General features: G+C 45.9%; 3 protein-coding genes across 7 annotated transcripts in view; 1 reads left to right on the top strand and 2 right to left on the bottom strand.

Moving 5' to 3' along the window:
• Positions 1–10,692, bottom strand: part of NSD3 (nuclear receptor binding SET domain protein 3) — a 126,542-nt gene extending 115,850 nt beyond the window's left edge. The window contains exon 1 of the mRNA XM_021075908.1: positions 9,985–10,692. The gene's annotated coding sequence lies outside the window, so the exon portion shown is untranslated. The remainder of the gene's footprint in view (positions 1–9,984) is intronic.
• The window catches only part of LETM2 (leucine zipper and EF-hand containing transmembrane protein 2), a 21,785-nt gene extending 2,606 nt beyond the window's left edge, over positions 1–19,179 (top strand). For 2 of the 5 annotated variants that reach the window (XM_005671770.3, XM_013984072.2), the window contains exons 3-10: positions 1,611–2,064; positions 2,836–2,979; positions 7,259–7,396; positions 8,312–8,512; positions 9,630–9,749; positions 13,875–13,988; positions 16,222–16,314; positions 17,819–19,179. In XM_005671770.3, the coding sequence (XP_005671827.1) occupies positions 1,611–2,064; positions 2,836–2,979; positions 7,259–7,396; positions 8,312–8,512; positions 9,630–9,749; positions 13,875–13,988; positions 16,222–16,314; positions 17,819–17,860 (1,306 nt within the window). In that variant the 3' untranslated portion in view covers positions 17,861–19,179. The other 3 variants (XM_013984075.2, XM_021075917.1, XM_021075918.1) reach the window with 3 other exon arrangements.
• Positions 23,190–27,642, bottom strand: part of FGFR1 (fibroblast growth factor receptor 1) — a 52,740-nt gene continuing 48,287 nt past the window's right edge. The window contains 10 exon segments of the mRNA XM_005671767.3: positions 23,190–23,980; positions 24,091–24,196; positions 24,467–24,604; positions 24,893–24,929; positions 24,932–24,962; positions 25,127–25,203; positions 25,206–25,248; positions 26,066–26,256; positions 26,739–26,849; positions 27,332–27,453. Of these exon segments, the coding sequence (XP_005671824.2) occupies positions 23,804–23,980; positions 24,091–24,196; positions 24,467–24,604; positions 24,893–24,929; positions 24,932–24,962; positions 25,127–25,203; positions 25,206–25,248; positions 26,066–26,256; positions 26,739–26,849; positions 27,332–27,453 (1,033 nt within the window). The 3' untranslated portion in view covers positions 23,190–23,803.

Genomic DNA, 27,642 nt, shown 5'->3' with positions numbered 1-27,642 from the left:
TAAAGTCTATTATCACTTATTTATTCCAAAGACTATCCACTGAGAACTTACTATGTTCCAAATACATTGTACATTTTCACTTTTGGTCATTCAAAAAGTGTTTTTTTTCTTGGCATGCTTCAAAAACAGTCTGAAAGGATGGAAAAAGCCATCTCTTTGCCAGAAACTTTCTTTGCCTAGATGGGTATTTTTATTTTCAAACAATTTGAGGTATCAGTTTAGCTGAACATTGTGAATTGTTGCAAACTAGAATGTAGAGATCCCTGGCTGGGGTGCCCAATTCTAATTTTTTTTTTTTTTTTTTTTTTAATTATGGCTGTACCTGTGGCATATGGAAGTTCCCGGGCTGGGGGGTGGAATCAGAGCTGCAGCTGCTGGCCTGCACCACAACCACAGCAACACTGGATCTGAGCTGCATCTGCGACCTGTGCTGCAGTTTGTGGCAACACCGGATCCTTAACCCAATGAGCAAGGCCAGGGATCAAACATGCATCCTCATGGATACTAGTTGGGTTCTTAAGCTGCTCAGCCACAATGGGAACTCCCCAGTTCTAATTCTTATTCCTAACTTTCTTTAGGAATTTGAGGTGAGGGGTACTTCAGCTGTGAGTCCCTCTCATTTGAGGGAGACCCTGGGCAACGCATAGACAAAGCAGTATTATGTGATTGGTTAATCCCCACAGGGACCATGAAGTGTTTCCTTCAGTCAATATTCCTATCATCTATAGAGAAGCTGGAGACACAAGTGGTTTATAATAACAGAGCCAAAACTTTCAAACATAGCCCCATGTGGGAAAATGGTTGCTTTTTAAATTAATAGTTGCAGAGTTTCTAACTTGTAGTACAGAAATTATTCTTTTAAATTAACTTATTAATATTTCTCATGAGTATATAATTCACCCGTAAAGCATACTGTTCTTCAACTGGGCTAAAAAGTTATCTTTTGGAGGTTTTTTGTTTCTTTGTTTTTTGCTTTTTGGGCTGCACCTGAGGTATATGGAAGTTCCCAGGCTAGGGCTTGAATTGGAGCTGTGGCTGCTGGCCTACATCACAGCCACAGCAATGCCAGATGCGAGCCATGTCTGCAACCTAGAGCCTACACCACAGCTCATGGCAATGCCAGATCCTTAACCCACTAAACAAGTCCAGGGATGGAACCCACATCCTCATGGATATTAGTGGGATTCATTTCCACTGCTTCACAACAGGAACTTCCTCTTTTGGAGTTCTTATTGTGGCACGGTGGAAATGAACCCGACTAGCATCCATGAGAGTGTGGGTTTTATCCCTGGCCTCGCTCAGTGGGTCGAGGATCTGAAGTTGCCATGAGCTGTGGTGTGGATTGCAGACATGGCTTGGATCCTGCATTGCTGTGGCTTTGGTGTCGGCCAGCAGCTGCAGCTCTGATTCGACCCCTAGCCTGGGAACTTCCAGATGCTGCAGGTGTGGCCCTAAACAAACAAACATTATCTTTCATTCATTCATGAACATGATCTGCTTTAAAAATACAGGCTTAAGAAAGGTTGTATTATTTTCACCAAATATCTGTTTCTTTAATTTTTAATGTTATCAACTATGCTCAACTCAGAGGATGTTGCTCTTTATTCCAGATTCCCTAGCCATTTTGTCCATCCTACCAGCTCTTCTTACTCCCCATCACTTGCATTTCTTCACTTGCCAGATTCCCATTTAAATAAAACATATGTGAAGAACTGTGGAAGCAAGAAGTACTCCTATCCTAGTCAGTCAGGCAATAAAGTCCTTCACTTACGAACTAGAACAATACAAAAGCTGCATACGTCTACTTGTTGGCTGCAAGAGGTCCCTGGGAAACCTCAGCTGGAGAAAACCACAAAAAAGCCACAGGTGCCAAGCCCCCAGTCAACAAAAGAAACTGGCTCGAAGGTTAAGGAAGAAAAGCGATCTTATAGACAAATCATTATGGATGAACTTAAATATTATTACAATGGATTCTATCTGCTGTGGATTGACACCAAAGTTGCTGCCAGAATGGTTTGGAGGCTGTTGCATGGACAGGTGCTGACCAGACGAGAGAGACGAAGGGTAGGCAAGAGTCATACTTGAGAAAGAAAATATAAAGTTAAAATGAACTTTCTTGGGAACCAAGTTTTGCCATTGAATGGTAACAATTGTGTTTTCTAATTTCGCCAAGGAATTTGGCGTCTTCAGATTTGATCTGTGCATCAAGAGTAGAAACTGCTGTTAAGAGTAACTGTTGTGGCTCAGTGGTAATGAACCCAGCTAGTAACTATGAGGATGTGGGTTCCATCCCTGGCTTTGCTCAGTGAATTAAGGATCTGGTGTTGCCATGAGCTGTGGTGTAGGTCGCAGACGCAGCTCAGATCCTGTGTTGCTGTGGCTCTGGTGTAGGCCTGCAACTGTAGCTCTGTTTCAGCCCCTAGCCTGGGAACTTCCATATGCCATGGGTGTGTCCCTAAAAAGATTAAAAAAAAAAAAAAGAAAGAGAGAAAGAGAAGAAACTGCTTTTAATGTATTAAGTATATGCATTTGAAAGACCAAGCTTAACAGATACCATGCTGTTACAGAATGGACCCCTAACTTAGATGAAAGCTAAGAGATGCCAATAGTATGTTTTGATTGTCAGAGATTTCCTCAACCATATCCCATACATATTACTTCATAGCTATGGTGCAGAGGAAAATCTGACCTTTCCATTTTATAAACAGCTGCAGAAAATCTGTCTTGGGTTTTTAATGCTCTAAGACCAAGGCAGACTTGTTTTTGCTTTGTGGGTTTTTTTGTTGTTGTTATGTCTTGAAATAATCACTATTGCTTATGCATTTCATCCTTTAGCTGTTGAGAACATGTGCTGATTTCTTCCGCCTGGTTCCATTCATGGTGTTTATTATTGTCCCCTTCATGGAATTCTTATTACCAGTGTTTCTGAAACTCTTTCCAGAGATGTTGCCATCAACTTTTGAAAGTGAATCCAAAAAGGTATGTAGGATTTGTTAACTTTTACAAAAAATCAATACTTTCTCTTTTAGAGCAGTTTTTAGGTTTACAGGGAAATTGTGCAGAAAGTACAGAGGGTCCCCAGATACCTCCCTCAACCCACCGTTTCCCCCATTATTAACATCTTGCCTTCATTCAGTACATTTGCTACAATTGAAAAACCAACATCTCTAATTAGGCTTTTGGGGGGGGATGGCGTTTGGCCACTTCTGGGGCACATGGCACGTCCCAGGCGAGGGAGCACACCCGTGCCTCAGCAGTGACCAGAGCTGCAGCAGTGACAATGCCAGATACTTAACCTGCTGTGCCACTAAGGAACTCCCTATACATTAGTATTAATTAAATCTCATACTTTGCATTAGGCTTCACTCTTTGTGTTGTGTAGTTCTATGGGTTTTGAAAAATACATACTGCCACATTTATCCACTATCACAGTATCATACAGAATAGTTTCCCTGCCCTAAAAATCCCGTGTTCTGCCTTTGTGTCTCTCTTCCCTCCTCCCCTTTGTGGCAATCACTGATCTTTTTACCCTCTCTGTAGTTCTGCTTTGTCCAAAATGTCATGTAGTTGGATTCATATACTGTGTAGCCTTTTCAGACTGGTTGCTTTCACTCAGAAGATGCATTTAAGGTTCTTCTGTGTCTTTGGATGGCTCATTTCTTTCTACGACAGCATAATATGCCATTGTATGGATGTACTCCTGCTTGTTTATCTGGTCACCTATTGAAGGACACCTTTGTTGCTTCCAATTGTTGGCAATTATCAATAAAGCTGCTGTAAACTTCGTATACAGGTTTTTGTTTGGACATAAGCTTTCAACTCATTTGGGTAGATACAACTGTTGGATTGAGTGGTAAGACTGTTTAGTTTTGTAAGAAATAGCGAAATTATCTTCCAAAGTAGCTGTACCATTTTGCATTCCCACCAACAATGATGGGAGTTCCTATTGCTCTACATCTTCTTTAGCATTTAGTGCTCTCAGGGCTGTGACTATTAGCTGTTCTAATTGATTTATAGTGGTATCTCATTGTTATTTTAATTTGAAATTCTCCAATGACTACCATGTTGAGCATCTTTTTCACATGCTTATTTGCCGTCTGTGTGTCTTCTTTGGGGAGGTGTCCGTTCAAATCTTTTGCCCACTTTTTTTCTTTTTAGGGCCATATCTGTGGCATTTGGAAGTTCCTGGGCTGGTGGTGGCATCAGAGCTGGGGCTGTGCTGTAGGCTGGCAGCTGCAATGCCAAATCCAAGCCGCATCTGCAACCTACGCTATAGCTCACCACAATGCCGGATCCTTAACCCACTGAGTGAGGCCAGGGATCAAACCCACATCCTCATGGATACTAGTCACGTTCTTAATCTGCTGGATCTTCCTTTTGCCCACTTTTTAATTGGGGTATTATCTTATTGTTGAGCTTTAAGAGTTTTTAGCATATTTTGGGTATGAATCCTTTATCAGATATGTGTTTTGTAGGTATTTTCTCCCATTCTTCACTGTGTTCTTTTCGGAGCAAATGTTTTTCATTTTAATGGAGTACAATTTATCAATTTTTTTTTTCTTTCTTGAATCATGCTTTTGGTGTTCATCTAACATTTTTTTTTTTTTTTGGTCTTTTTTGCTATTTCTTGGGCCACTCCCGCAGCATATGGAGGTCCCAGGCTAGGGGTCGAATTGGAGCTGTAGCCGCCAGCCTACGCCAGAGCCACAGCAACGCGGGATCCGAGCCTCGTCTGCAACCTACACCACAGCTCATGGCAACGCCGGATCGTTAACCCACTGAGCAAGGGCAGGGACTGAACCCGCAACCTCATGGTTCCTAGTCGGATTCGTTAACCACTGCGCCACGACGGGAACTCCTGGAGTTCATCTAAAAACTCATTGCCAGAGTTCTCATCATGGCTCAGTGGTTAATGAATCTGACTAGGAACCATGAGGTTGTGGGTTTGATCCCTGGCCTTGCTCAGTGGGTTAAACCTTCGGCATTGCGGTGAGCTGTGGTGTAGGTCGCATACGTTGCTCAGATCCTGCATTGCTGTGGCTCTGGTGTAGGCCAGCGGCTGCAGCTTCTAGACCCCTAGCCTGGGAACCTCCATATGCCGAGGGTGCGGCCCTCAAAAGGCAAAATAAATAAATTAATAAAATAAAAATTCATTGCCAAGCCCAGGGTCACTAAATTTTCTATGTTTTCTTCCAGGAGTTTTATTCTTTTGAGTTTTACCTTTTGAGTTAATTTAGGTGACAGGTGTAACATCAGTGTCAAGATGCTTTTTGTGTGTGTGTATGTGTGCGCATATGGATATCCACTATTTCTAGCATCATTTGTTGAAAAACTAGTTGTTCCCCACTGAATTTTAATTTTTTAACCACTAAAAAATAAAAATCGACTGTTATTTCAGTGACTAGTTGAACAGAAGCCATGATTTATTCAGCCAAACAGACCCTTTAGTATGCCTGAGTAGTCCCTGAGAAGAGGGTGCCCTGCTTTTTTTATTTTTTATTTTTATTTTTATGGCCAAACCTACAGCATATGGAAGTGTCTAGGTCAGAGATTGAATCTGAGCTGCAGATTGGACCTATGCATAGTTGTGGCAACACCAGATCCTTTAACCTGCTGAGCAAGGCCAAGGATTGAACCTGTGCGTCTGAAGCAACCTGAGCTGCTGTACTGAGATTTTTTGTTTGTTTGTTTTTGGTTGTCTTTTTATAGCCAAACCCACAGGAAATATAAGTTCCCAGGCTAGGGGTTGAATCACAGTTGCAGCTGCCATCCTATACCACAGGCACAGTAATTCGGGATCCAAGCCATATCTGTGACGTTCACCACAGCTCACAGCAACACTGGATCCTTAACCCACTGAGCAAGGCCAGGGATCAAACCTGTATCCTCATGGATACTAGTAGGGTTCATTATGGCTACGCTACAATGGGAACTCCCTAAATGGGTTTTGTTTTGTTTGTTTCTTCCTAAATAGGTTTTAATGATGGCATTAACATTGTGCAATTTAGGGGTTGATTCTTCTAAGATCTTTCTAAAATTTATATATATATATATATATATATCAATGATTGCTTTGACTGATCATTAGAATCTCTTGGGCAATTTGAGGAAAAAATATATATATATACATACATATATGTATTTCTGTTCCTCTCTATCCACTCTGATTGTGGTTATTTTGAAAATACTACCACACTGTATCTCTGCTAATGAATGGGAATTTAGAAATACTGGTAGGCATAGTGTCTTTTATTTATTTTTTTTTTTTTGTCTTCTTTTGCCATTTCTTGGGCTGCCTCTGCAACATATGGAGGTTCCTGGGCTAGGGGTCGAATTGGAGCTGTAGCCGCCAGCCTACACCAGAACCACAGCAACTTGGGATCCGAGCCTCATCTGCAACCTACACCACAGCTCACGGCAACACTGGATCCTTAACCCACTGAGCAAGGCCAGGGGTTGAACCCGCAACCTCATGTTTCCCAGTCCGATTCGTTAACCACTGAGCCACAATGGGAACTCCAGCATAGTGTCTTAAGAGTGTATATTTAGTTCTCTTTTATGTAGTGCTTTGTTCACACCTGTTATAGAACTTAACTCACTGTCTTATTAATAATTTTCCATTTCTTCTTAAATTGTAAGCTACTTTAGCTTAGAGTTAATTTGCTTTTCCTTTGTGGCTCAAGCAAAATCTGGGACCACTCAGACCAGGGGTTGGCGTGCCAGCAACCTAAATGATTTGCTACAGGTTAAAAGATAGTACGTATCTTATTCTGTATGATGACAGAGGCTCCCACTGAGAGGACATTTTGGACCTCTCAAATTATTTATTATCATTGTAATAATGAAAAATAAAAGGTGAAATTAAGGAGACAAGTTGCAAATCAAAGCTACTTTTTTTTCTTTTTTGGCCACCCCTTAGCATATGAAGTTCCCTGGCCAGGGACCAGTCCAAGCCATAGTTGCAACCTACACTGCAGCTGTGGCAACACCAGATCTTTAACCTCCTCCCCTGGGCCAGGAATCCAACCTGTATCCTGGTGCTGTAGACAGAGATACTACTAATCCTACCACAACAGGAATTCTGAAGGCTACTTTTTAAATTTGCTCTGGTTCTCACAAGACCCATTCAGTTAGGTCAGAAAAGAATATTAATCCATGAACTAGGGATGACCACAAGAAAGCCAGTTATTTTTCTCTCTATCTACCAAGTTGTAATCACAATGGATTGACTTGAACTTTTCCCTCTTCTATTATTAAGGAAGAAAAACAGAAAAAGAAAATGGCTGCAAAGTTGGAACTAGCAAAATTCCTCCAGGAAACAATTACAGAGATGGCAAGGAGGAACCGAGCCCAGCTGGGGGATGCCTCTACCCAGTTCTCCTCCTACATCAAACAGGTGTCAGTCTTTTTTTTTTTTTTTTTGCCTTTTAGGACCGCACCCATGGTATATGTAGATTCCCAGGCTAGGGGTCAAATCCGAGCTACAGCTGCCCACCTACACCACAGCCACAGCAACATCAGATCCAAGCCGAGTCTGCAACCTACACCACAGCTCATGGTAACACCAGATCCTTAACCCACTGAGTGAGGCTGGGGATGAACACACAACCTCATGGTTCCCAGTCAGATTCGTTTCCGCTGCACCATGATGGGAACCCCTGAACAGGTGTCAGTCTTTTATATAAACCAAACAACTTCATGTCCTCACAGGACTTCCAAGTTTTTCATAATCTCTGAATTTGCAAACATCTAAGTTATAGAAATATTTTGAAATAATCATGTTATACTATAATCAATATATAGTATTATACATTATACTATGTGGTATGGTATTATAAAATATAATTATCATATAATACAATTGTGATTAATACAGCTATGTGATTAATATGTTGATTATAACAATTATATATAATCATAATTACATGATTTAATGATATATTAACTATGTAATATATAATTATGTAGTTATGTATATTAATTCTAAGTGCATATATATTACATATATACTGCAAATATTTATGGGAGTTTGCAGAAAAACCTATCTTAAAACCATCAATGTGTTCAAGATGTTGGTAGCTTCTTGGAAAGAACAGTAGAATGGAACTCAAACTTTTGAACTACTCCTGATCTTTCAGTTGATTGAGCCTGACTTTAGACAGATTTTTTTTTTTTTAACTCCTCTTTATACTACAGGGCTCACTTCCGGACGTAAGAAAATCTGTAAATGCTTTGGCCTGTCTTGGTCTACAGGGAAGATTCAATTAAGTAGGAAGCATGTTTTAAGTAGGCTCTTTGCACCACTGCCCAGGTCCAGACAGGCCACAAGCCCAGCACAAAGGAGATAGTTCGCTTTTCCAAACTCTTTGAGGATCAGCTGACCCTGGAGCACCTGGATCGACCACAGCTGGTTGCCCTTTGCAAACTGCTGGAACTGCAGTCCTTTGGAACCAACAATCTACTCCGCTTTCAACTCCTGATGAGGCTGAAGTCCATAAAAGCGGATGATGAAGTAAGTGCTTCGCTATGGCTGTAGGAAATTAGCAAGGCCTTGGGGACCATCCAAGGGTGGCTTTATGATGAAGTGCAGTGTCTTCTTTTAGGACTGGTTCTGGCAAAATGAGTGATTTAAACATCACCGACAACCCAAACCTTCATTACTCATTTTAGGAGTTGTCTGTCGTACTTGGACAGACAGCTTGCAAAGGCCATGGTCAGCAGTTAGTAATGTGGATGGTTTTAGCTGGGACTCATTCAAAGCAATTAGGACCCGCCGGGAAGGAGCTGTGGCCCAGTAGATCCCTGAGAACAGTAGATTCCGCTGCCAAGGACAGTGCTCTCCCTGCCCCCGACCCCCCTTCTGCTTCCCTCCCGCAGGGCTGGGCGAGCGGCCTGGTAACCAGGGGTGGCAAAGAATAAAGAGGGAAGGCAGAGCCTCCACGTCTTCTGGAAGAAGGGCACCTTTTGGACTCTAACTACTAATTACAGTTCTTTAAAAAGTGGAAAGAATGCTGCTTGAATCTGAATCAGCTGCTTTAAAAGCATTCTGCCCGAGGGAGCTCGATTCCCAGAACTGAGAAGGCGGGATCCCATCGGTCCCACTTGGATTTCCATGGTTGCTTTCAGAACTTTGGAATAAACAATACTGGTCCCAGAAGTACCATAGTTCGGGGTCATACCCAAGCAGAAACTGTGTTATTTATTGAGGGAGTTTTGCAGAACAGAGAGTTAAGGCTGGTCTTAGGATGGTGGTGGGGGTGGGGGGAGGCGGGAAGGAACACTCCTGGGACTTACAACAAATGGTACACTGAAAGCTTGTCAAATAGAATGTTTTTCTTAAAGCTGCCATGCAAGGGAAGAGGTGGGGGTAGAGCTGTTGCAACCAGGCGAAATACAGATCGAGAGGGGAAATAATTTCTTTGGGGACAGACTGTTGAGTTCTGGAAACATCTCTGATATTGTTAACACCTGTTGGCAGGATTCCCTTCATGGCCACCTCTGAGCCTCCTAAGGTCACCTTATTTTATCAAGGGCTGGGCCTTTGTGTTTCCTCTTGACTTATTGGAATTTAGGGAATAGGTAAAACTGGAACCAAAGAGGTCCAATACCTTCCCTTACATTTCTTTCAGGTCATAGCCAAGGAAGGGGTGAGTGTGCTGAGCGTGTCAGAGCTGCAAGCCGCCTGCAGGGCCCGGGGGATGCGGTCACTGGGTCTTACTGAGGAACAACTGAGGCAGCAGCTCACAGAGGCAAGTGGCTGCAGGGGCCTCCTCGCAGGAACTCTCCCTGCTCCCATTTGCAAACCCGCCTGTATGATTTCTGCTCTGCCAGTGAACCTAGTCTGCCCTATTTAGTCAAGCAATTGAGAGGCTGAAGAACTGGGTTTCTTTATCACGGAGACACTATACTCTGTTCGTTTCCTATGGCTGCTAACAAACCAGCACAAATCGAAGGGCTCAAAACCACACCCACTGATGGGCTTACCATTTCCGCAGGTCAGAAGTGCTGGCTGTTTTCCTTTCTGGAGGCCGCAGTGGGAAGAGTCCACCTCCAGGCTCCTTCGGTTTATTGGCTGGATTGAGTTCCTTGCAGCTGTGGGAGTGAGGACCCTGTTTCCTCACTGGCTCCCAGCCCTGGGCCACTCTCAGCCCCGGAGGCCCCTCCATCTGCAAAGCCCGCAGTGAACGTCTCACGTGACTGCTAGCTCTAAATTTAAAGGTCTCACGTGATTAGGCAGGACCTACCTGGGTGATCTTCCTATTTTAGGATCAGCTGATTTGGGACTTTAATTAGATCTGAAAAATTCCTTCATGGCAGCACGTAGATTTGCATTTAATGGAATAACTGGGAGAAAAAGTGTAGGTACACAATGGACCGGAAATCATGGAACCACCTTCAAATTGTGCCTCCTCTGGGTTTTGTAAGGGCCTGGGCCAAAGCTCTGATACATGGCCTGTGACCTTTGTGAATATCCCCGGAGGTCTAAAACCTTGCCAGTGACTCACCTGGGGCTACTTTCCCAACTCACGTCCCAAACCAGTGTAAAGTGCTCATTTTGTAACAGATTTTCCCTCAGACAGCACATTTTCCCTAAAATAATGAATTTTAAGTAAAAGTGTTGATGCCTTAAAACAAAGGAATAACTCTGTTAAAATCCTTATTCCCAGAGTTCCCACTGTGGCCCCATAGGTTAAGAATCCAACTATAGGAGTTCCTGTTGTGGTTCAGCAGCTTAAGAAGCCGACTAGTATCCATAAAGACAGGGGTTGTATCCTTGGCCTCCCTCTGTGGGTTAAGGATCCAGTACTGCCATGAGCTGGGTTGTAGGCTGCAGATTCGGCTCAGATCCTGTGTTGCTGTGGCTGTGACGTAGGCCGGCAGCTGCAGCTCTCAGTTCTAAGCTGAGAACTTCCGTATGCTGAAGGTGTAGCCAAAAAGCAAAAAACAAAAGCCTTATTCCTGTGACTGTAAATAGTGCTCTGGAATATAACACAAATTTTGGGGATAGGAGCCATTGTTGTGACTTTGAAACCGTGTCAGGTAGCTGTTTCTGCTGCTATATTTGACTTGCTCTGGTTGGAAGATGAATGTATTATAAAGAGCTACTTAAAAATCATTTACTTCACTAGCACAGAGTAGTAAGTGACTTCATACCATCAAATTGCTTTCTTGAAAGGATGTATCATTTTACAATCCCATTTCAAGAGAGTGAGAATACTACTTCAGCCATATGATATTCAGCACTATGTATAATTAGTCAAAAAGTCTTGTGTGAGGATATGGCAGCCATCTCATAGAAAGGAAAAGCTAAATGTGGCTTTCATGAAAAGATAAATTGAAACTATGTGATTCCAGGAGTCACCTTAACTTCATAAAAATATAAATGAACGCTATGTGATTCCAGGAGTTCTCCTGTGGTGCAGTGGGTTAAGAATCTGACTGCAGTGGCTCAGGTTGCTATGGAGGTGAAGTTTTGATCCCCAGCACCATGCAGTGGGTTAAGGTATCCAGTGTTGCTGCAGCTGCAGCTCGGATTCAGTCACTGGCCTGGGGAACTTCCATATGCCATGGGTGCGGCCATAAAATAAAAATTAAGAAAAAAAAAAAAAAAGGTGGAGAGTTCCCATCGTGGCTCAGCAGTTAATGAACCCAACTAGTATCCATGAGGACGCAGGTTTGATCCTTGGCCTTGCTCAGTGGGTTAAGGATCTGGCATTGCTGCGAGCTGTAGCATAGATCACAGACATAGCTCAGATCCCGTGTTGCTGTGGTTGTGGTGTACGCCAGTGGCCACAGCTCCAATTTGACCTCGCCTGGGAACTTCCATATGATGCGGGTGTGGCCCTAAAAAGACCAAAAAAAAAAAAAAATTATGTTAAAAAGAAGCTCCACAATCCCACATTTACTTGTCCCATTGGGAAAGGTCAGAGCTTAGTGACACATTGTGTTGGTTGAGGGTGTGAGAAGAGGGGCACCCATGCATTGCTGGGAAAAGTAGCTTTCAGAATTTAAAAATGCATTGGCTTTGACTTAGAAATTTCATACTTAGGGACATAGGTTCTATCACACATGTCCAGAATGTGTATCTATAAGCTTGTACATTGCAGCACCATGTATGATAGCAAAAGGTTGAAAACAGCCTCAAATTCATTAGTAGAAAAGTCAAATAAATTATGGCACAATGGAATCCTTTTCAGATGTTTAAGAAGACAGCTCTACATCTACTGGTGTGAATCAATTTCCAAGGTATTTCAGTCAGAGGACTTCAAGGAGGAAACGGTGTGCATATGTCACCCTGGGTGTAAAGATAAACATATAAATGTGTATTTTTTTTTTTTTTTGTCTTTTTAGGGCCATACCTGCAGCATATGGAAGTTCCCAGGCTAGGGGTCAAATCGGAGCTATAGCCACTGGCCTACACCACAACTATAGCGATGCCAGATCCAAGCGATGCCTTCGAACTACACCACAGCTCATGGCAATGCCAGATCCTTAACCCACAAAACAAGGCCAGGGATCGAACCTTCGTCCTCATGGATACTAGTCAGATTCATTTCTGCTGAGCCACAATGGCAACTCCCTAAATGTGTTTTTTGTATATGCATAGAATATCTCTGGAAGATTGTATAAGGAGCCGTAGCTTTTAGGAAGAGAGATAGGTAGAATTTTTTTTTTAAGTTTTGGCCACACCCACAGCATGAGGAAGTTCTGGGGCTGGATATCAAACTTGCATCACAGTGGTAACCCGAGCCACATCAGTGACAACGCCAGATCCTAAAGCTGCTGAGCCACCAGGGAACTCCAAGGTAGGCTTATTTTTATTGATTACATTTTATTTACCTTTTGAATTTTGCCTCTTATACATTTATTAATCTAAAAAATACATTTTAGGAGTTCTGTCGTGGCGCAGTGGAAACGAATCTTACTAGGAACCATGAGGTTTTGGGTTTGATCCCTGGCCTTATTCAGTGGGTTAAGGATCCAGCATTGCTGTGAGCTGTGGTGTAGGTCGCAGATGCAGCTTGGATCTGGTGTTGCTGTGGCTGTGGTGTAGGCTGGCAGCTGTAGCTCTAATCAGACCTCCTTGCCTGGGAACCTCCATATGCCACAGGGAGGGGCCCTAAAAAAGGAAAAAAGACAAAAAAAATCTTTTTTTAAAGTTTGGGAGTCCCCATCGTGGCTCAGTAGTTAACAAATCCGACTAGGAACCATGAGGTTGCAGGTTCGATCCCTGGCCTTGCTTGGTGGGTTAAGGATCTGGCATTGCCATGAGCTGTGGTGTAGGTTGCAGACACGGCTCAGATCTGGTGTTGCAGTGGCTCTGGTGTAGGCTGGCAGCTACAGCTCTGATTAGACCCTAGCCTGGGAACCTCCATATGTTGCAGGTGTGGCCCTAGAAAAGACAAAAAGACAAAAAAAAATTTTTTTTTTAGCTGATTTGATACTTGAAAAATTCCATCTGATTTTCATTTTAATGTTCATTTCTTTGTTGGGAATGGGGCCCATGTATCCTTTAACATTGTCTACTTTGTATCTAAGAGAAGATACTTAGCTGCTTTGATTCCACCTTTGGTTTAATGGAATATTTCCTCTCTGACTCCAGGAGTGAGGGGGCTATAGGTCAGAGGTGCTGGTGCAGAAGCTAAAACAGGAGTGTTCCTGTCCTTGTCCTGCCCTTCTTAGTACTCAGTGTGAGCCGGGGGTGGTGGTGGTGGTGGGGGCTGTAAAGCATGGGAAGATTAGATGAGTGTGTGTGTGTGTGTGTGTGTGTGTGTGTGTGTGTGTGTGTGTGCTTGCATGTCTGTCTGACTGTGTGTGACATCCAGCTCTAATGGTCTGTGATTGTCATGTTTCACCCCCTTCCCCTTCTCCAGTGGCAGGACCTCCACCTGAAGGAGAATGTCCCTCCTTCTCTTTTGCTCCTGTCCCGAACCTTCTACCTGATAGATGTGAAGCCAAAGCTGATTGAGATACCGCTCAGTGGGGAGGTGAGTCCAGCCTCATGGGGAAACTGGTCCCTGTCACTGGGGCCTCTCCATACATAGCTATTTCCTCTTGAAGTCAGGTTAGGTATATCTTTTGGAATTTGGCCCAAGTGGCTTTCAATTCTTTTAAAAATTTCTTGGGAAAAAAAAAAAAGAAAGAAATAAAGAAAAAAATCTCTCAAACCACCTCTAGCTACAGGGCTATTACTGTCTTTATTCCCAGCTTGATTTAGGAGTCTTACTAATAGGTGTCTAGCTTATTCTTTCTCCTTAAAGATCTAGTCTTTATTAGTAGATTTTTTTTTTTATCACTACTCTTTTTCCTTTGAGACCAAACGGTTCCTATTCTTTCATGTCTGTGTCATTTGCCCAGATTCCTATTTTTCTCCTGGTGATTTACTGAAACCCAGGATTGGCCAATCACTAGAGCATCTTGCTCTGGACCCATCAGAAAGAGCCTCTCATTTCCCTCCTTTATGGTTTCTTGTCTGACTCAGAACCTGCGTGGGTGAGAAAGGAAGGCCCAGTATTAGGAGATGCTGCCCACGTGGCTGTGTAGATTAAACTAAGTATGCTGGAGTAGAACCAGTGATTTGGAATCTCAGTTATGCTGTCAACTCCTTGGGTAAGCCAACAAAGATGACATGAAGTCCAGCACGGAAAATATACTTCAAGAAACACTATTCTGCTTTCCCTCTCTATATTTCCAGGGACAAAAACCTGGATTTTGGCTTTGTCCAGAAGGTTTCTAGGGAGACTAGGAGCAATTCTGGAGTGTAGACCATATTCTAACAGGCTTCAAGTTCTTCCTCTATTTGTAGGACAAGCCAGCTATTTGTCATTCTTAGACTGCTCCCAGTAGTAGGGAAATCTAGGAGTAGAAAAATGTCTCAGAGCTAAATTTGAGCTTCAGAATTATTCAAGAAGGGCATAAACTCTTGATCCAGATGCTGCTTTCTGGAATGACTAAGAGACTGAGGAATTAAGAACAAAAGGATAAGCTCCTAGGCATTTTTGTTATTGTTTATTTTTATTTATTTATTATTTTTGTTTGTTTTTTCTTCCACCCCATAGTACATGGAGTTCCCAGGCCAAGGATCAGATCTGAGCCAGAGTTTCGGCAACACCAGATCCTTCACCCACTGTGCTGGGCCAGGGATTGAACCTATGTCTCGTTGCTCCAGAGACGCTGCTGATCCCATTTCATCATAATGGGAACTCCTGTTGTTTATTTTTTAATTTTTTGCTGTTTTAGGGCTATACCTGAGGCATATGGAGGTTCCCAGGCTAGGGGTCCAATCGGAGCTGTAGCTCCTGGCCTACACCACAGCCACAGCAACACAGGATCCAAGCCGCATCTTCGACCTATGCCACAGCTCACAGTAACGCCGGACCCTCAACCCACTGAGCGAGGCCAGGGATCAAACCCGAAACCTCATGGTTCCTAGTCGGATTCGTTTTCACTGCACCACGACAGAAACTCCTAAATCCATGTTTTTAAACTTCTATTCTCCATATATACAAAATGAGAATGAGTGGCACGCTAGGTTCTGTAGAGAATTTAGAAATATCAAATTGAATGTACTATAGTTTTTGATATATGAAGCCCTTTGCCGTCTACTGTACATGAAGAAATGACTTATTTAAGAAGAGCAGTGATGTATTTATATTTCAAATCTAATTATAGCAATTGCTAGCTCTTCTAAAATACCCTCCCTTCTTCCATTTTCCTGATGTTGCAGGAGCGCCTATTAAGCACCTATCATTTTAATAAATCAGACACATTTGTCATTTATTAGACACCAAAAATGATAAAGGTATCACTTTTGACTAAGTTATAGCAATGCTATTAGAAACTGATGAGTAAATGAGAAATGGCCACTTTTTAAAACATTTTTTTTAATTTTTATTTTATTTTTTAGGGCGAAATGGCCACTTTTGTGTTTTTTTTTTGGCATGGGAATAGGACCAGAAGTGGCAAACCATAGCTTGTGAGTAACTTAGGATTTTAAATATTAGAATCTAATTAGAGTGCACCTTTTGTATGTAGGATGCTGGAAACTCAAAAGATAACTAAGTTGCTGTTTCAGGGACATGTACCTAATGTTACTCCTAAAGGAAGTCAGGGATTTCGTGGAAGGCAGATTGTGGTAGAAAGCACCGACTACTATCAAAGTGCTTCCAAGTTTCAGGAAGAACAGAAGGCTTTGCTTATATAAATTATTTCTCGCCCTAGGCCCCCAAGCTGGATATTCCCATGGGATCACCCACTTCCACTGAATCTAAAGAGAACACGGCAGGCTTAGCACCTCAGCTGAAGGGAACTAAGGTTAGACAACTACTTTTTTTAACTCAATGAATTTTTATTACATTTATAGTTGTACAACGATCATCACAACCCAATTTTATAGCATTTCCATCCCAACCCCCAGCCTATCCCCCCACCCCCAACCTGTCTCCTTTGGAAACCATAAGTTCTTCAAAGTCTGTGAGTCAGTATCTGTTCTGCAAAGAAATTCATTGTGTCCTTTTTTTAGATTCCACATGTAAGTGATAGCATATGACGTTGGTGTCTGACTAACCTCACTAGCATGATAATTTCTAGGTTCATCCATGTTGCTGCAAATGCCATTATTTCTTTCCTTTTAATGGCTGAGTAATATTCCATTGTGTATATGTACCACATCTTCTTTATCCACTCCTCTGACAATGGACATTTTGGTTGTTTTCATGTCTTGGCTATTGTATATAGTGTTGCAATGAACATTGGAGTACCCCTATCTTTTTGAGTCATAGTTTTCTCTGGATAGATGCCCAGGAGTGGGATTGCTAGATACAGACAACTACTTTTAATTTGATTAAGTGGAAATAACAAATAGTTAATTTCTCTATTTTAACCCCCTTAAAGAAACTGAATTTCAATGCAGTGGTGTTCTTTCATACGGAATTTTTATTGCACTGCTTGGTCTGTTTCTAGGAAAGTTCCAAATCTGACTAAGTATTTAGGTTCCAGATTTTGTGCTGGAGAAGAAGTAGTTGTTTCAAGTTCCTGGTAGTTATGGCAGTGTGACTGTAGTTAGAGTACACATTTTGTTTTAAGTCAGTAACCCAACTCTCAGCTCCGGTGTTTAAGGATAAAGAATTGGCACAACTGCCAGTCACACCGGCAAACCCTATTTCATTACCTGAAGGACCCATCACTTCTGCTCAAGAAGCTGTAGGTTCTTAAAAATAAGAAAACCTTTTCCCTCAAGTTATTTTCGAGGACAGTGAGAATCTAGAATTATAACTGTTGCAAAACACTATACCAGCTCTTCCTGTCATCCAAACAGGAAGCTGTAGGCTGAATTTCAGTCATCTTCTAACAACTACATTAAAAAAAAAAAAAAAAAAACTCAATTATCCACAAGTGAAAAAAAAATTATCAACAAACTTAACTGTGGATCGACTTAAACATGTTAAATCTAGAAGCTAATTACAGTATAGGCAGATTCTTATTTTCTTTTGCGCCAGATGGAAATAGTTCCCATATGTTGTGTATTTCACACAGGCTTCAGATGTCAGGAAATACTAGCAGGAAAGCAATTTAAATCTTAGGAGAGGTGCATGTAAATAAGAAATTACTTATCTATCCAGTTTTCCCATTTGGGATGAGAGCAGCAAATAGTTAGGGGGTCATGGGAGAGCTGGGAGGTGGCTGTGCTGGCCTCTGAGGACCAGAGGACAGGACTAGGGAACACCCAGATATTTAATCCAGGGGCCTTGTTTGCATGGTGCCTTTGTCATTGCAGCCAGTCCCTAAAGTCCTTATGTTTTGTACCTCGACTCTCCAGGCCGAATCACAAAAGACAAGTGAGAACGGCAAGCCTAGCTGAAAAGGAGCCCAAGAATCCATGGAGGACGAAGCTCACTCCTTCTGACTTCCCGCCCTCAGCAGCGGCATCCATAAAGGACAGCCCGGCTAAGACTCTCTGGGTCTGGTTGGAGATAGATCAGCCACTTAGTCCTTGGGAGCAGTCTTCTGAGGCCTTGTAACCATTCAGATGATGTCAGCGGCAAGACCAAGTTCAGACTGTTTGGAAAATTGTAATTGCAAAGTCCATTTCCTCTGTAGCATCAGGTCATCCCACTAGACCTTGTGTAAAGCCCACCCACCATGATGGTTTTGAATAGCCTCATCTTTGTGCACATGTCCTTTAAGGGAGGACGTTTTGTGCATGTGGAATCAGCCTGGTGCCTTAGATACCTCTTGCCTCCTATAGCTTGGTGAGCTGGGTAAGAATTTGGAAACTCTGAAAGCCTGCGATGGGGAGCGTGCCTGACCAACTCTTTCAGTGACCCATCAGTAGGAACGGTGCCCTGGAAACAAAGCACCTTGCGAGGCAGAATGGCTGTAACTGCCCAGTAAGGTCTTCCTGGATGTAAAGAAGAAAAGCCTTCTTGGAGAAGAAAATGGGGAGTTAGACTGGCAATCAGAAAGATTTGGCTGCTGCTTGGCTGTTCTGAGACAGCCCCTCCCGGGCCTGCAGAGGCTGCAGGAGTCTGGGAGGCTGCCATTACTCTAGCACATATGGCTTCCATTAGCCTCCTTTTTGCTAGGAAATGTAATTAAGGGTTTAAGACTTAACCATTTGTGCTGGGTGTGTGTTTTCCTGGTCTGTCTCTCCCAAACAAGGCTATTTGTTAGTCACAGGGCTTGTTAGAGTCTGATATAATCCCCACGCTACCCAGGCACAAGTATTATGTTCAGATATTTATGTTGGGTGTCTTCAGGTTTGTCAGTACTGAAAAAAACTTAACATCATAGATAGATGGCCATGCAGCTGACCAACAGCCTTCTTGCCTTGGGGAGTGCTTAGGAGGGAAGAGGTATTTCAGCTGTGGGTGATAAGAGTCGATTTCTTGACTCGCTGTGAAATTGAAAGCAGTTAAATGGGAGTTAGGATGGAACCAAGTCAAACTCAAACCTCTCTGTCTGGGATCCTCTGAGCGAGGAATGTCATCAGCGGTTTGCAGCGAGGAAATGCACTTTAAAGGGCTTCCTAGACCTCCTCTCCACCGGAGGACAAGCCTTGCTGTGTTCTGCGGGGATTCCAGTTCCTTGACAATGACAAACTGATGGTGCTGCATCCTGCAGGTCTCGCCGTTGGCCAAGCAAGGTGATTCACAATAAAATTTCCCGTTTTTAAAATGATGGGTGTTTATTTTTATTAGTTCACATTTCAGACGCTGAATGTGAGAAAGGTATTAGCTAGTTCACTTGCTCAGTTCTGTCTCAGCTGGATGATTCAGAGGTGCTGCTGGGCTGTTCAACAACTCCTGGCTCTCTCTGTGAGCAGAGTGGGGCTGGTTTAGGTCAGGGGGCCCCACTTAAGGGCCAACTTTTGGGCTTAGTTAGACTTGGCTTGTTTTTGCTCCATAAATAGGTACCTGAGGAGAGAAATGATGCACTTCTCCTCCCATTCTCATGATAGTAACTCAGAAAGGTCAAGGTTTTTTTTTTTTTTCTTCTTTTTTTTCTTTTTAGGGCTGCACCTGCAGCCCTATGGAAGTTCCCAGGCTAGGGGTCAAATCAGAGCTGCAGCTGCCTGACTACGCCACAGCCACAGCCATGTAGGATTCTTAACACACTGAGCAGGGCAGGGATCAAACCTGCATCATCACAGATACTATATTGGGTTCTTAACCTGCTGACCCACAATGGGAACTCCTCAAAGTTGTTTCCTTGTTCTCATCACTGGGAGTACTTGGCTGTTGGGTTCCATGACTGTTAGAGCCAGTCCCATGCCCATACCCAGCTAGCAGTGTTCCGCTAGATGATTACTAACCAACTCTGGCAGGGGGTGGGGAGCCCTGATTTGTAGCATTTGCAGATCCCAGGGATGTGTAAGGACTCCCCACGGCTGGTTTCAAGCTACCAACAGGAGGTCACTGAACATAGTTAGGAAGAGATGTACAGTCAGCTGGAGGTACCACACTTGACAGATCCTGGCCCTCCTGGAGGAACAAGAGACACTGAAACCTCTAGTTGGTGTGTGCATCGAATGTGTCACCTCCAAGCACCAACCCACACCTGGGAGACAGCACAGCATAAACAGCCCTACTGTTAAGTGCTAGCCTAGGGAGAACTTGCCCCAGCTGAGTGTTCCCTGAACACCCCGTGCCTGCCGATTTGCCTGAAGGCATGGAAATTTCTCTACTCTGTGTACTATACCATACCATGGCTGTACAAACTGCTCATAATGAGTACAATTTTAGGCATTTTCTTTCCTTCCCCCATGGCACGTGGAAGTTCCCAGGCCAAGGGTTGAACCTGAGCCACAGCAGTGATAATGCCAAGTCCTTAACCGCTGGGGAACGAACACCAAGGAACTCTGTTTTCAGGCATTTTCTAAAGCCCAACCTCAGTGGTGACGGTGGACTTGACTCATGTCTCACACACTGAGGAGAATTCTGCAAAAGAAAGCTGTTGGAGGCACTTGACATGTATGGACCTGCACCTGGGCCAGGTCTAATTCTATTGCAGTCAGTACAAGTCATACAGGTGAGCTGCTCAGAGAAGTCTCTGAAAGCTTCAAACCTAGGCCAAGGATTTCCCAGTTACCATCAAGGCACATCCTAGGTAAGGCCAGACTAATGGAACTTCAGAGCCCATTGGCCCGTTGTCTAATTTTTTTTTTTTTTTTTTTTAGGGCCACATTTGCGGCATATGGAGGTCCCCAGGCTAGGGGTTGAATTGGAACTGTAGCTGCCAGCCTATGCCACAGCCAGATGGGATCCAAGCCACGTCTGTGACCTATACCACAGCTCACAGCAATCCTTAAACCACTGAAGGAGGCCAGGGATCAAACCTGCGTCCCCATGGATGCTAGTCAGATTCATTTCCACTGAGCCATGACGGAACTTCCTCATTACCTAATCTTGACTGAGATTCTGGCCTGCTGGCTCCTCCCAGTGGCAGCTGAGAAACACAGCGACTTCAGGGTCACAGAGCTAGATTTCTCCATCTGAGGTTCAATCTTACTTACCTGAGATCAATACAGTACATTAGCAGCGTCTGGGGATCCCTAGCCTAGGCAATTAGAAAGGGTGGGAAGGCAGTATTGATTAAGGCTGTGGTGATCCCAGGGCCCTAATCTTTTAACCCTCAGGAAACCGGACAGATTCAGTGCCTTGACAGCTGACACCTTCATTAGATAGACCGTGTTCCTTTCCTCAGGGGACCCAATCTGGTCCTCTAAGTAAAATTGCCATTTCATTTTCTCTCAGGTTAATTTTGCTATCTTTTATTTGACAGGCAGCTCAGTCTCTTGGGAAATTCACGGGTGATTTGAGTAGTAACAGCAAGGACATCGCTGTTCCAGTAGTAGGGCCTTCTATTTTCCAGCACTTCTCCTTGGAGGTACATGAAGCCCTTTCTAAAAGACCCTCCATCCGAATGGAGGGTTGCTTCAAGGGCAGGTCAAGGCAGGAATTATCATCACTATTTTACAAGGCAAGACACCACCATAAAGTGTCAGGCAAATGGTTTTAAGCACTGAAATTCATTTTCCTGGCTCTGTTCACTGACTTATACCCTCTTTAAACATAAACACAAATCATAATACTTTGACATTTGCATATTTACAGAGAGGCGTGGGAGAGGGGAGAACTTCACAACAGTGGCCAACAGTGCGGCTGCCAAGAAACAGTGATAGCTTGGAAAGGAAACTCCAGGAGTTCCCTTGAGGTGCAGAGGGCTAAGGACCTGGCACTGTCACTGCAGTGGTTTGGGTCGCTGCTGTGGTGCAGGTTTGATCCCTGGCCCGAGAACTTTCACATACCATGGGCATGCGCCAACCCCCCCCCCCGCCAAAAAAAAAAAAAAGAAAGAGAAGGAAACTTCAAGAGCAACCCCACTTTCCCTACAGAAATGAAAGCATGCTTTCCTTGGCACTCAGAAGGGATCCAGCAAAGAGCAAGCTTTAGGTGTAGAGGTGAGGTGCCAGGTGGTTGAGCACTAAGGTTCTGAGGAGCCAGGGCCCATTAGGCAAGGGCAGCAACAGCCAGTAGGTGGCAGAGGAAGAAAACTTCCAAGCAGCCAAAACACTAACATTCCGAGAATGTTTTCCCTTTCCTGAGGGATGGGGTGGAGCTCATACAGGAAGAACTAGAGGAAGACAAGATCTGTGATAGTCCCAACGCCTGCAGTCTGATCACGCGAATCCAGGAAGAATGTGTGTGTGTGTGGCGTGAGGGGGGTGGTCAGGAGCACAGAGGAGGCTAGGGAACAAGAAACTCGGGCGAGAGAAAGAGAGAGAGGGGCCTTAGGTGACAAGTCCTCCCTCACACAGACAGGAAGGCAGAGCCACATCCATATGGAGGGGTGGCTGCACATTTGTTTGAAGGCTCTTTTCAGAAACGTCCTTTACTTTCCTCATCATCACCTTGGCTCTTCTCTCTTTTTTTGGTCTTTTTTTGGCTGCCTTGTAGGCATATGAAGTTCCTGGGCCAGGGATCAGATCTGAGCCAAAATCTTGACCTAAGTCACAGCTGCGGCAACGCCCGATCCTTAACCCACTGTGCTGGGCCAGGGATCAAATCTGCATCCCAGCACACCCAAGACACCACCGATCCTGTTGTGCCACTGCAGGAACTCCTACACCTTGGCTCTTTTGAGGCCAGGCCTCCAGCTCCCTGTCTGACACTCACACCCCATTCTGCCCCCCATCCCCTTCCTCCTCTCTTCCCCAGGGAAATGAGGGCTGAGAAGCCTGGCCCTGGGCCCAGTGCCTCTGCTCCCTGCCCATCTCATCTTCTTTCCCTGCCTTTCCAAAAGCAACAAGGTCTGTGCGGAGGCCTAGGAGTGAGACATAAGGTGAGGAGTGGGAGGGGACCACAGATAGTACGCACTCTGGACAGACAGCTCCAGAGCCCGCTTGCTCCTTTGCGGCCAAGATCCTCTCCCGTGTGCGTCACACAGCCCGTATAAAAATGAAGCAGCAGCAATTTTTATTGAGGGACCTAAACTGAAAATAGGTTTAGAACATAATTTAAAAAAATAAAACAGCAAAAGTAGCAAAAAATATATGACCTTTTTAAAAACATTTTCCTTTTTTTTTTTCTTTTTTCTTTGTTTTTAATATATAGCAACCGATGCCTCCCAGCCACCAGGAGCATCTTCCCCAGTGGGTAAATCTCTGGTAACGACCCTTTTAAAAAGACATGTAAATATATACTCAGATTTATACACTTTGTGTTTTCTTCGTAGCTATGTACAAAGCCCCTGGTTTGGGGCTGGGCCCCAGGGCCACCACACTGCTTCCAGCCTCTGCAACTCCATCCTCTGGTACCAGGTATTTGGTCAGCAAAGCACATTAGTATTGGAATTAAGAAGCCCTTGGCACCATCCATCTGGCGCAGAGGCCCAAGCACTGACCCCGCCCCCAACCACTGCTGTAGCCCAAGGACCTGCCACCAGAACCCGGGTGGACAGGCTGCATGGAGCAGACAAAACCAACACCGGAAAGCTCAGTCGCTCGAGTGCTGCTCATCCCCCACTTCCCACCCCTCCAGGCAGTGCCCGGTGAGGGGGAGGGGGTCTTGGTCCAACACTGGGAGAGAACAAAGTGGCCGTCAGCAAGTACCTGCCTCCCTGTTCCTCTGTTGCACCAGCAGGCTGAGAGGAGGGGGAGGTGGAGAAGGGAACTGGGGGTGAAGGCCCCAGGTAGGCAGCTGGCTCCTGCCAGCAGGAAGGGGCGGGGTGGGGCGGAGTCCAGCAGGAGCGGGGAGGGGTCACAGCTAAGGATGGAGTTTGGGGAGGGGTGCCAGGGTGCCGGTCAGCGCCGTTTGAGTCCGCCGTTGGCAAGCTGGGGTGGGTGTCGGGGCAGGCAGGGCTCCTCGGGCAAGGGTTCGTGAGAGAAGACGGAATCTTCCCCAGAGGAGCAGGTAGAGCTGCGGGTGTCAGGGAAGCTGGGGGAGTACTGGTCCAGGGGCATCGACAGGTCCAGATACTCCTGCGGGAGGAGACAAAAGGACGCTGGATCCACACTCTCCTCCTGGTGGTGGGATGCACTTAGAGAGAACCCACTGGTGGTGACTGAAGGTCTGGGGATGGCAGCCTCACCTGGTTGGAGGTCAAGGCCACAATGCGGTCCAGGTCTTCCACCAGCTGCTTGAAGGTAGGTCTCTGGGAGGGTACCGCGTGCCAACAGTCTCGCATCATCATGTATCTGGGGCAGGATGGTGAAGTCAGGGGAGGAAGAGAAGAAGCAGATGAAAAAAAAAAAAGGCTTAGGGTTGTGATGATCATTGTACAACTATAAATGTAATAAAATTCACTGAGTTTAAAAAAAAAAGGCTCAGGGCCGGAGGACTGTGGGAGGGGTGGCCAGGAAGTCCCCGGTATCTGGCTGAGCACTCCTTCCCTCCTCTACTCGTCCAGCCCATCCCCCACCCTCCCAGGGCTGAGCCCAGGGCCCCAGGCATCTCCTCATGCTTACAGTTCATGGGTGCAGTTACTGGGCTTGTCCATCCGATGACCCTCCTTCAACAGCTTGAAAAGCTCCTCCACAGGGACGCCAGGGTATGGGGAGCCGCCCAGAGTGAAGATTTCCCACAGGAGCACCCCAAAAGACCACCTGTGGGTGAGCGTGATGGGCATGGAGCGAGGCCCCCCCAGAGCCCTTGCTGTTTCTGCACAGCAGGGATGTGCCTAAACCCACTCTCCTGCAACATAAGGCCTGAATCCAGGGGGGACCTGGGGGACAGGGCTTTTCAACAAAGGCCACACCAAGTGAAATGGCACAGATGGTGTTCTGTGTTTTCTCTTTGAGGTGGAATCAGGGGTTGGGGAGTGGGGGGGGTAGGACCCCGCAGTGCTGGTAACTCTCTTCCCATGTCCCCGGTAGTCGCTAATTTCAACTCACACGTCACTCTGGTGGGTGTAGATCCGGTCAAACAAAGCTCCGGTGCCATCCACTTCACCGGCAGTCGGCCCTGCAAGCAGCATGGGGACATTGCAGGGGGCCAGGGGCAGGGTGACAGCAAGACAGGTGGGGGCACAGTCTTGGCTCACCCTGCCCGCTGTTAAGCAGGAAGGAAGCCTCGAGCAGTGGAGCCCTGGGCAGGGGATGGGCACTGGGGGCATCACCAGCACTTACGTTGGTTGTCTTTTTGTAGTAGTCAATGTGGTGGATGTCCCGGGCAAGGCCAAAGTCTGCGATCTTCATCACGTTGTCTCCGTCACCAGGACGTTCCTGGCGGCCAGGTCTCGGTGTATGCACTGCAGAGGCAGTAGGGTGGGACCCAGGTGAGGGTCCGCTGCAGCCCACCGGGCCCACTTCCCCCCCTCACTTTTGCCTGCCCCTCCTCTCGGCCTCCTGTCCAGGTTCCTGCTAAAATGTCCCTCTCCTCCAGGACAGGGCCAGCCATCCAACCCCAGCTCCACAGCTTTAACCACATCAGCAAACCCTTCACATCTGCTTCCTTTCTTGCTCCTCCCAGCTCTTAGCTTTGCCTTTGCTTCTATCCAGGCTGGTGAAGCCCTCACTCCCTTGTCTCCCTGGGGTGAAGCACATCTACATGGGGCTGGGCTCAAACAAAGCAGCATCTACCACGAACTGAAAACCATAGCCCTAATCTAGATCATACAGGACCTTTTTTTTTTTTTTTTCCAGCTGCATGTGCGGCATATGGAAGTTCCGGCCGGGGGTCGAATTGGAGCTACAGCCACCAGCCTACCCCACAGCAACACAAGATCCAAGCCACATTTGCGACGCCAGATCTTTAACCCACTGAGCTAAGCCAGGGACTGAACCTGAGTCCTCATGGATACTAGTTGGGTTCGATACCAGCTAAGCCACGATGGGAACTTCCACAGGACCTCATTTTATCGCCACAACCACTCTATGCAACATAGGTGTTATCATTCTGCCTTGACATTTGAAAAAATGTAAGAAGTTAGCTGCCTGAGGCTACACAGGAAGTGGCAGTACGTGGATGGGAACTGAATCCAGCCTGACCCTGTGGCCATGAGGCCCCACTGGCTCTCCTGACTGATGTCCCCCTCCACTTGGGGCGGGGGGATTCAGGCACCACACCTTCTTGGAAGCGAGGTACTCCATGCCTCGAGCCACCTGATAGGCACAGGAGACCAGGTCCTTGGAGGAGAGCTGCTCCTCCGGGTTGTGGCTGGGGTTGTAGCAGTATTCCAGCCCAGGTGGCCTCCGGGCCTGCAGGTACTCACGGAGGTTGCCCTTGGAGGCATACTCCACAATGACATATAGAGGTCCTGGGGCAGGAAGAGGGAGAGGCCATCAGCACAGCCAGACCCCAAGGAAACCCACCCACCACGGCACACCTTGAGCCCTTCCCACATCCTAATGGCCCCTGTAAGACCCCCAGAAATTCATTCTACTACCAAGGAAAGCCAGGGAAATCGTTCTCCCCAGCACAGTCCAGGAAGTTCCTAAGCAACGCTGGGGGTAAGAGCCCTAATCTAGATCACAGTAACTCACCCAATTCTGTATACACACCATGTGGGAATCCGGGTACCTGAATTCTCAGAGGAATCCCAGTGGGCATTAGCCCAGACCCTGAGAAACACATTCCGACTACTGCTAAACAGGCCTCTCCTCCCAACCCGCTTCCCTAGACGAGGCTGGGAGATGCCGGGTCGAGGACATTCCATCTCCTTATCTTCTCCCAGGTTCCTGCACCAGCCCCTTCCCCACATGGGTGGGAAGCCAGCTGGGCGGGCTCCGGGGTGCCTACCGTCCTGCGTGCAGGCCCCCAGCAGGTTGATGATGTTCTTGTGCTTCCCAATCATCTTCATCATCTCCATCTCAGAGATCAGGTCTGACAGGTCTTTCTCTGTTGCATCCGCTTTATGGACAAATGAGAGAAAACAGAGAAGGAAATGAGGCCGGTTTGCTTTGGAAGGGAAGGTGCCGGGGGAAAAACTAAGGGAGGGGGATGAGGTGTACGCCCAGGGGTCCTTCTTCTCTGGGACTTGCTTCTCTCCTTCCCTTTTCACAACCACATTTATTTTCCTTTCCCTTTTAGGAGCCAGCGTTGCCCTAAGTGGTGAAGAGTGGGGCAGAGGCTATGTCAGGAAAGTGAGCCAGCACCAGGATCTAGAATACACACTTGGCCACACCCAGACGGAGGCAAAGTAACAAAGTGAGATTATGGATCCTGGGGTTCAGAATGCACCCCCCTACACGCACTCCCAGACAACCCTAAGCAGGCTGTGTAGCAGGTGCGGGTGATGGCAGGGCATGAGGGAGGGGGTTGTCCTTGGCCTGAGGCCCAGTTTGCCTGGCCAGGGAGGGGATTGTCTCTGCAGAGACAGGGGCATCACTTACACTTCAGCATCTTCACAGCCACTTTGGTCACACGGTTGGGCTTGTCCTTGTCCAGCCCAATGGCCTCTGCCAACACCACCTGCCCAAAGCAGCCCTCTCCCAGGGGTTTGCCTAAAACCAGCCTTTTGGGGAAACAAAGGGTGGTATAAGCTGGGGGTGGTCAGTTCAAACCCTAGAGGACACCTCTCATGCCAACCCCCCATCATTCCCCCGACAGACAGCAGAAGGCGGGAAGGGTCATTTCTGAAAGCACCTGGAGGCCTGAGCGCACACCGCCTCCACTGTTAGACTAGGCAGCGGGGGTTCCTCAG

This window comes from Sus scrofa, chromosome 15 (genome assembly GCF_000003025.6).
Source record: "Sus scrofa isolate TJ Tabasco breed Duroc chromosome 15, Sscrofa11.1, whole genome shotgun sequence".
Classification (NCBI taxonomy): domain Eukaryota; kingdom Metazoa; phylum Chordata; class Mammalia; order Artiodactyla; family Suidae; genus Sus; species Sus scrofa.
This window is presented reverse-complemented; position numbering and strand designations above follow the sequence as displayed.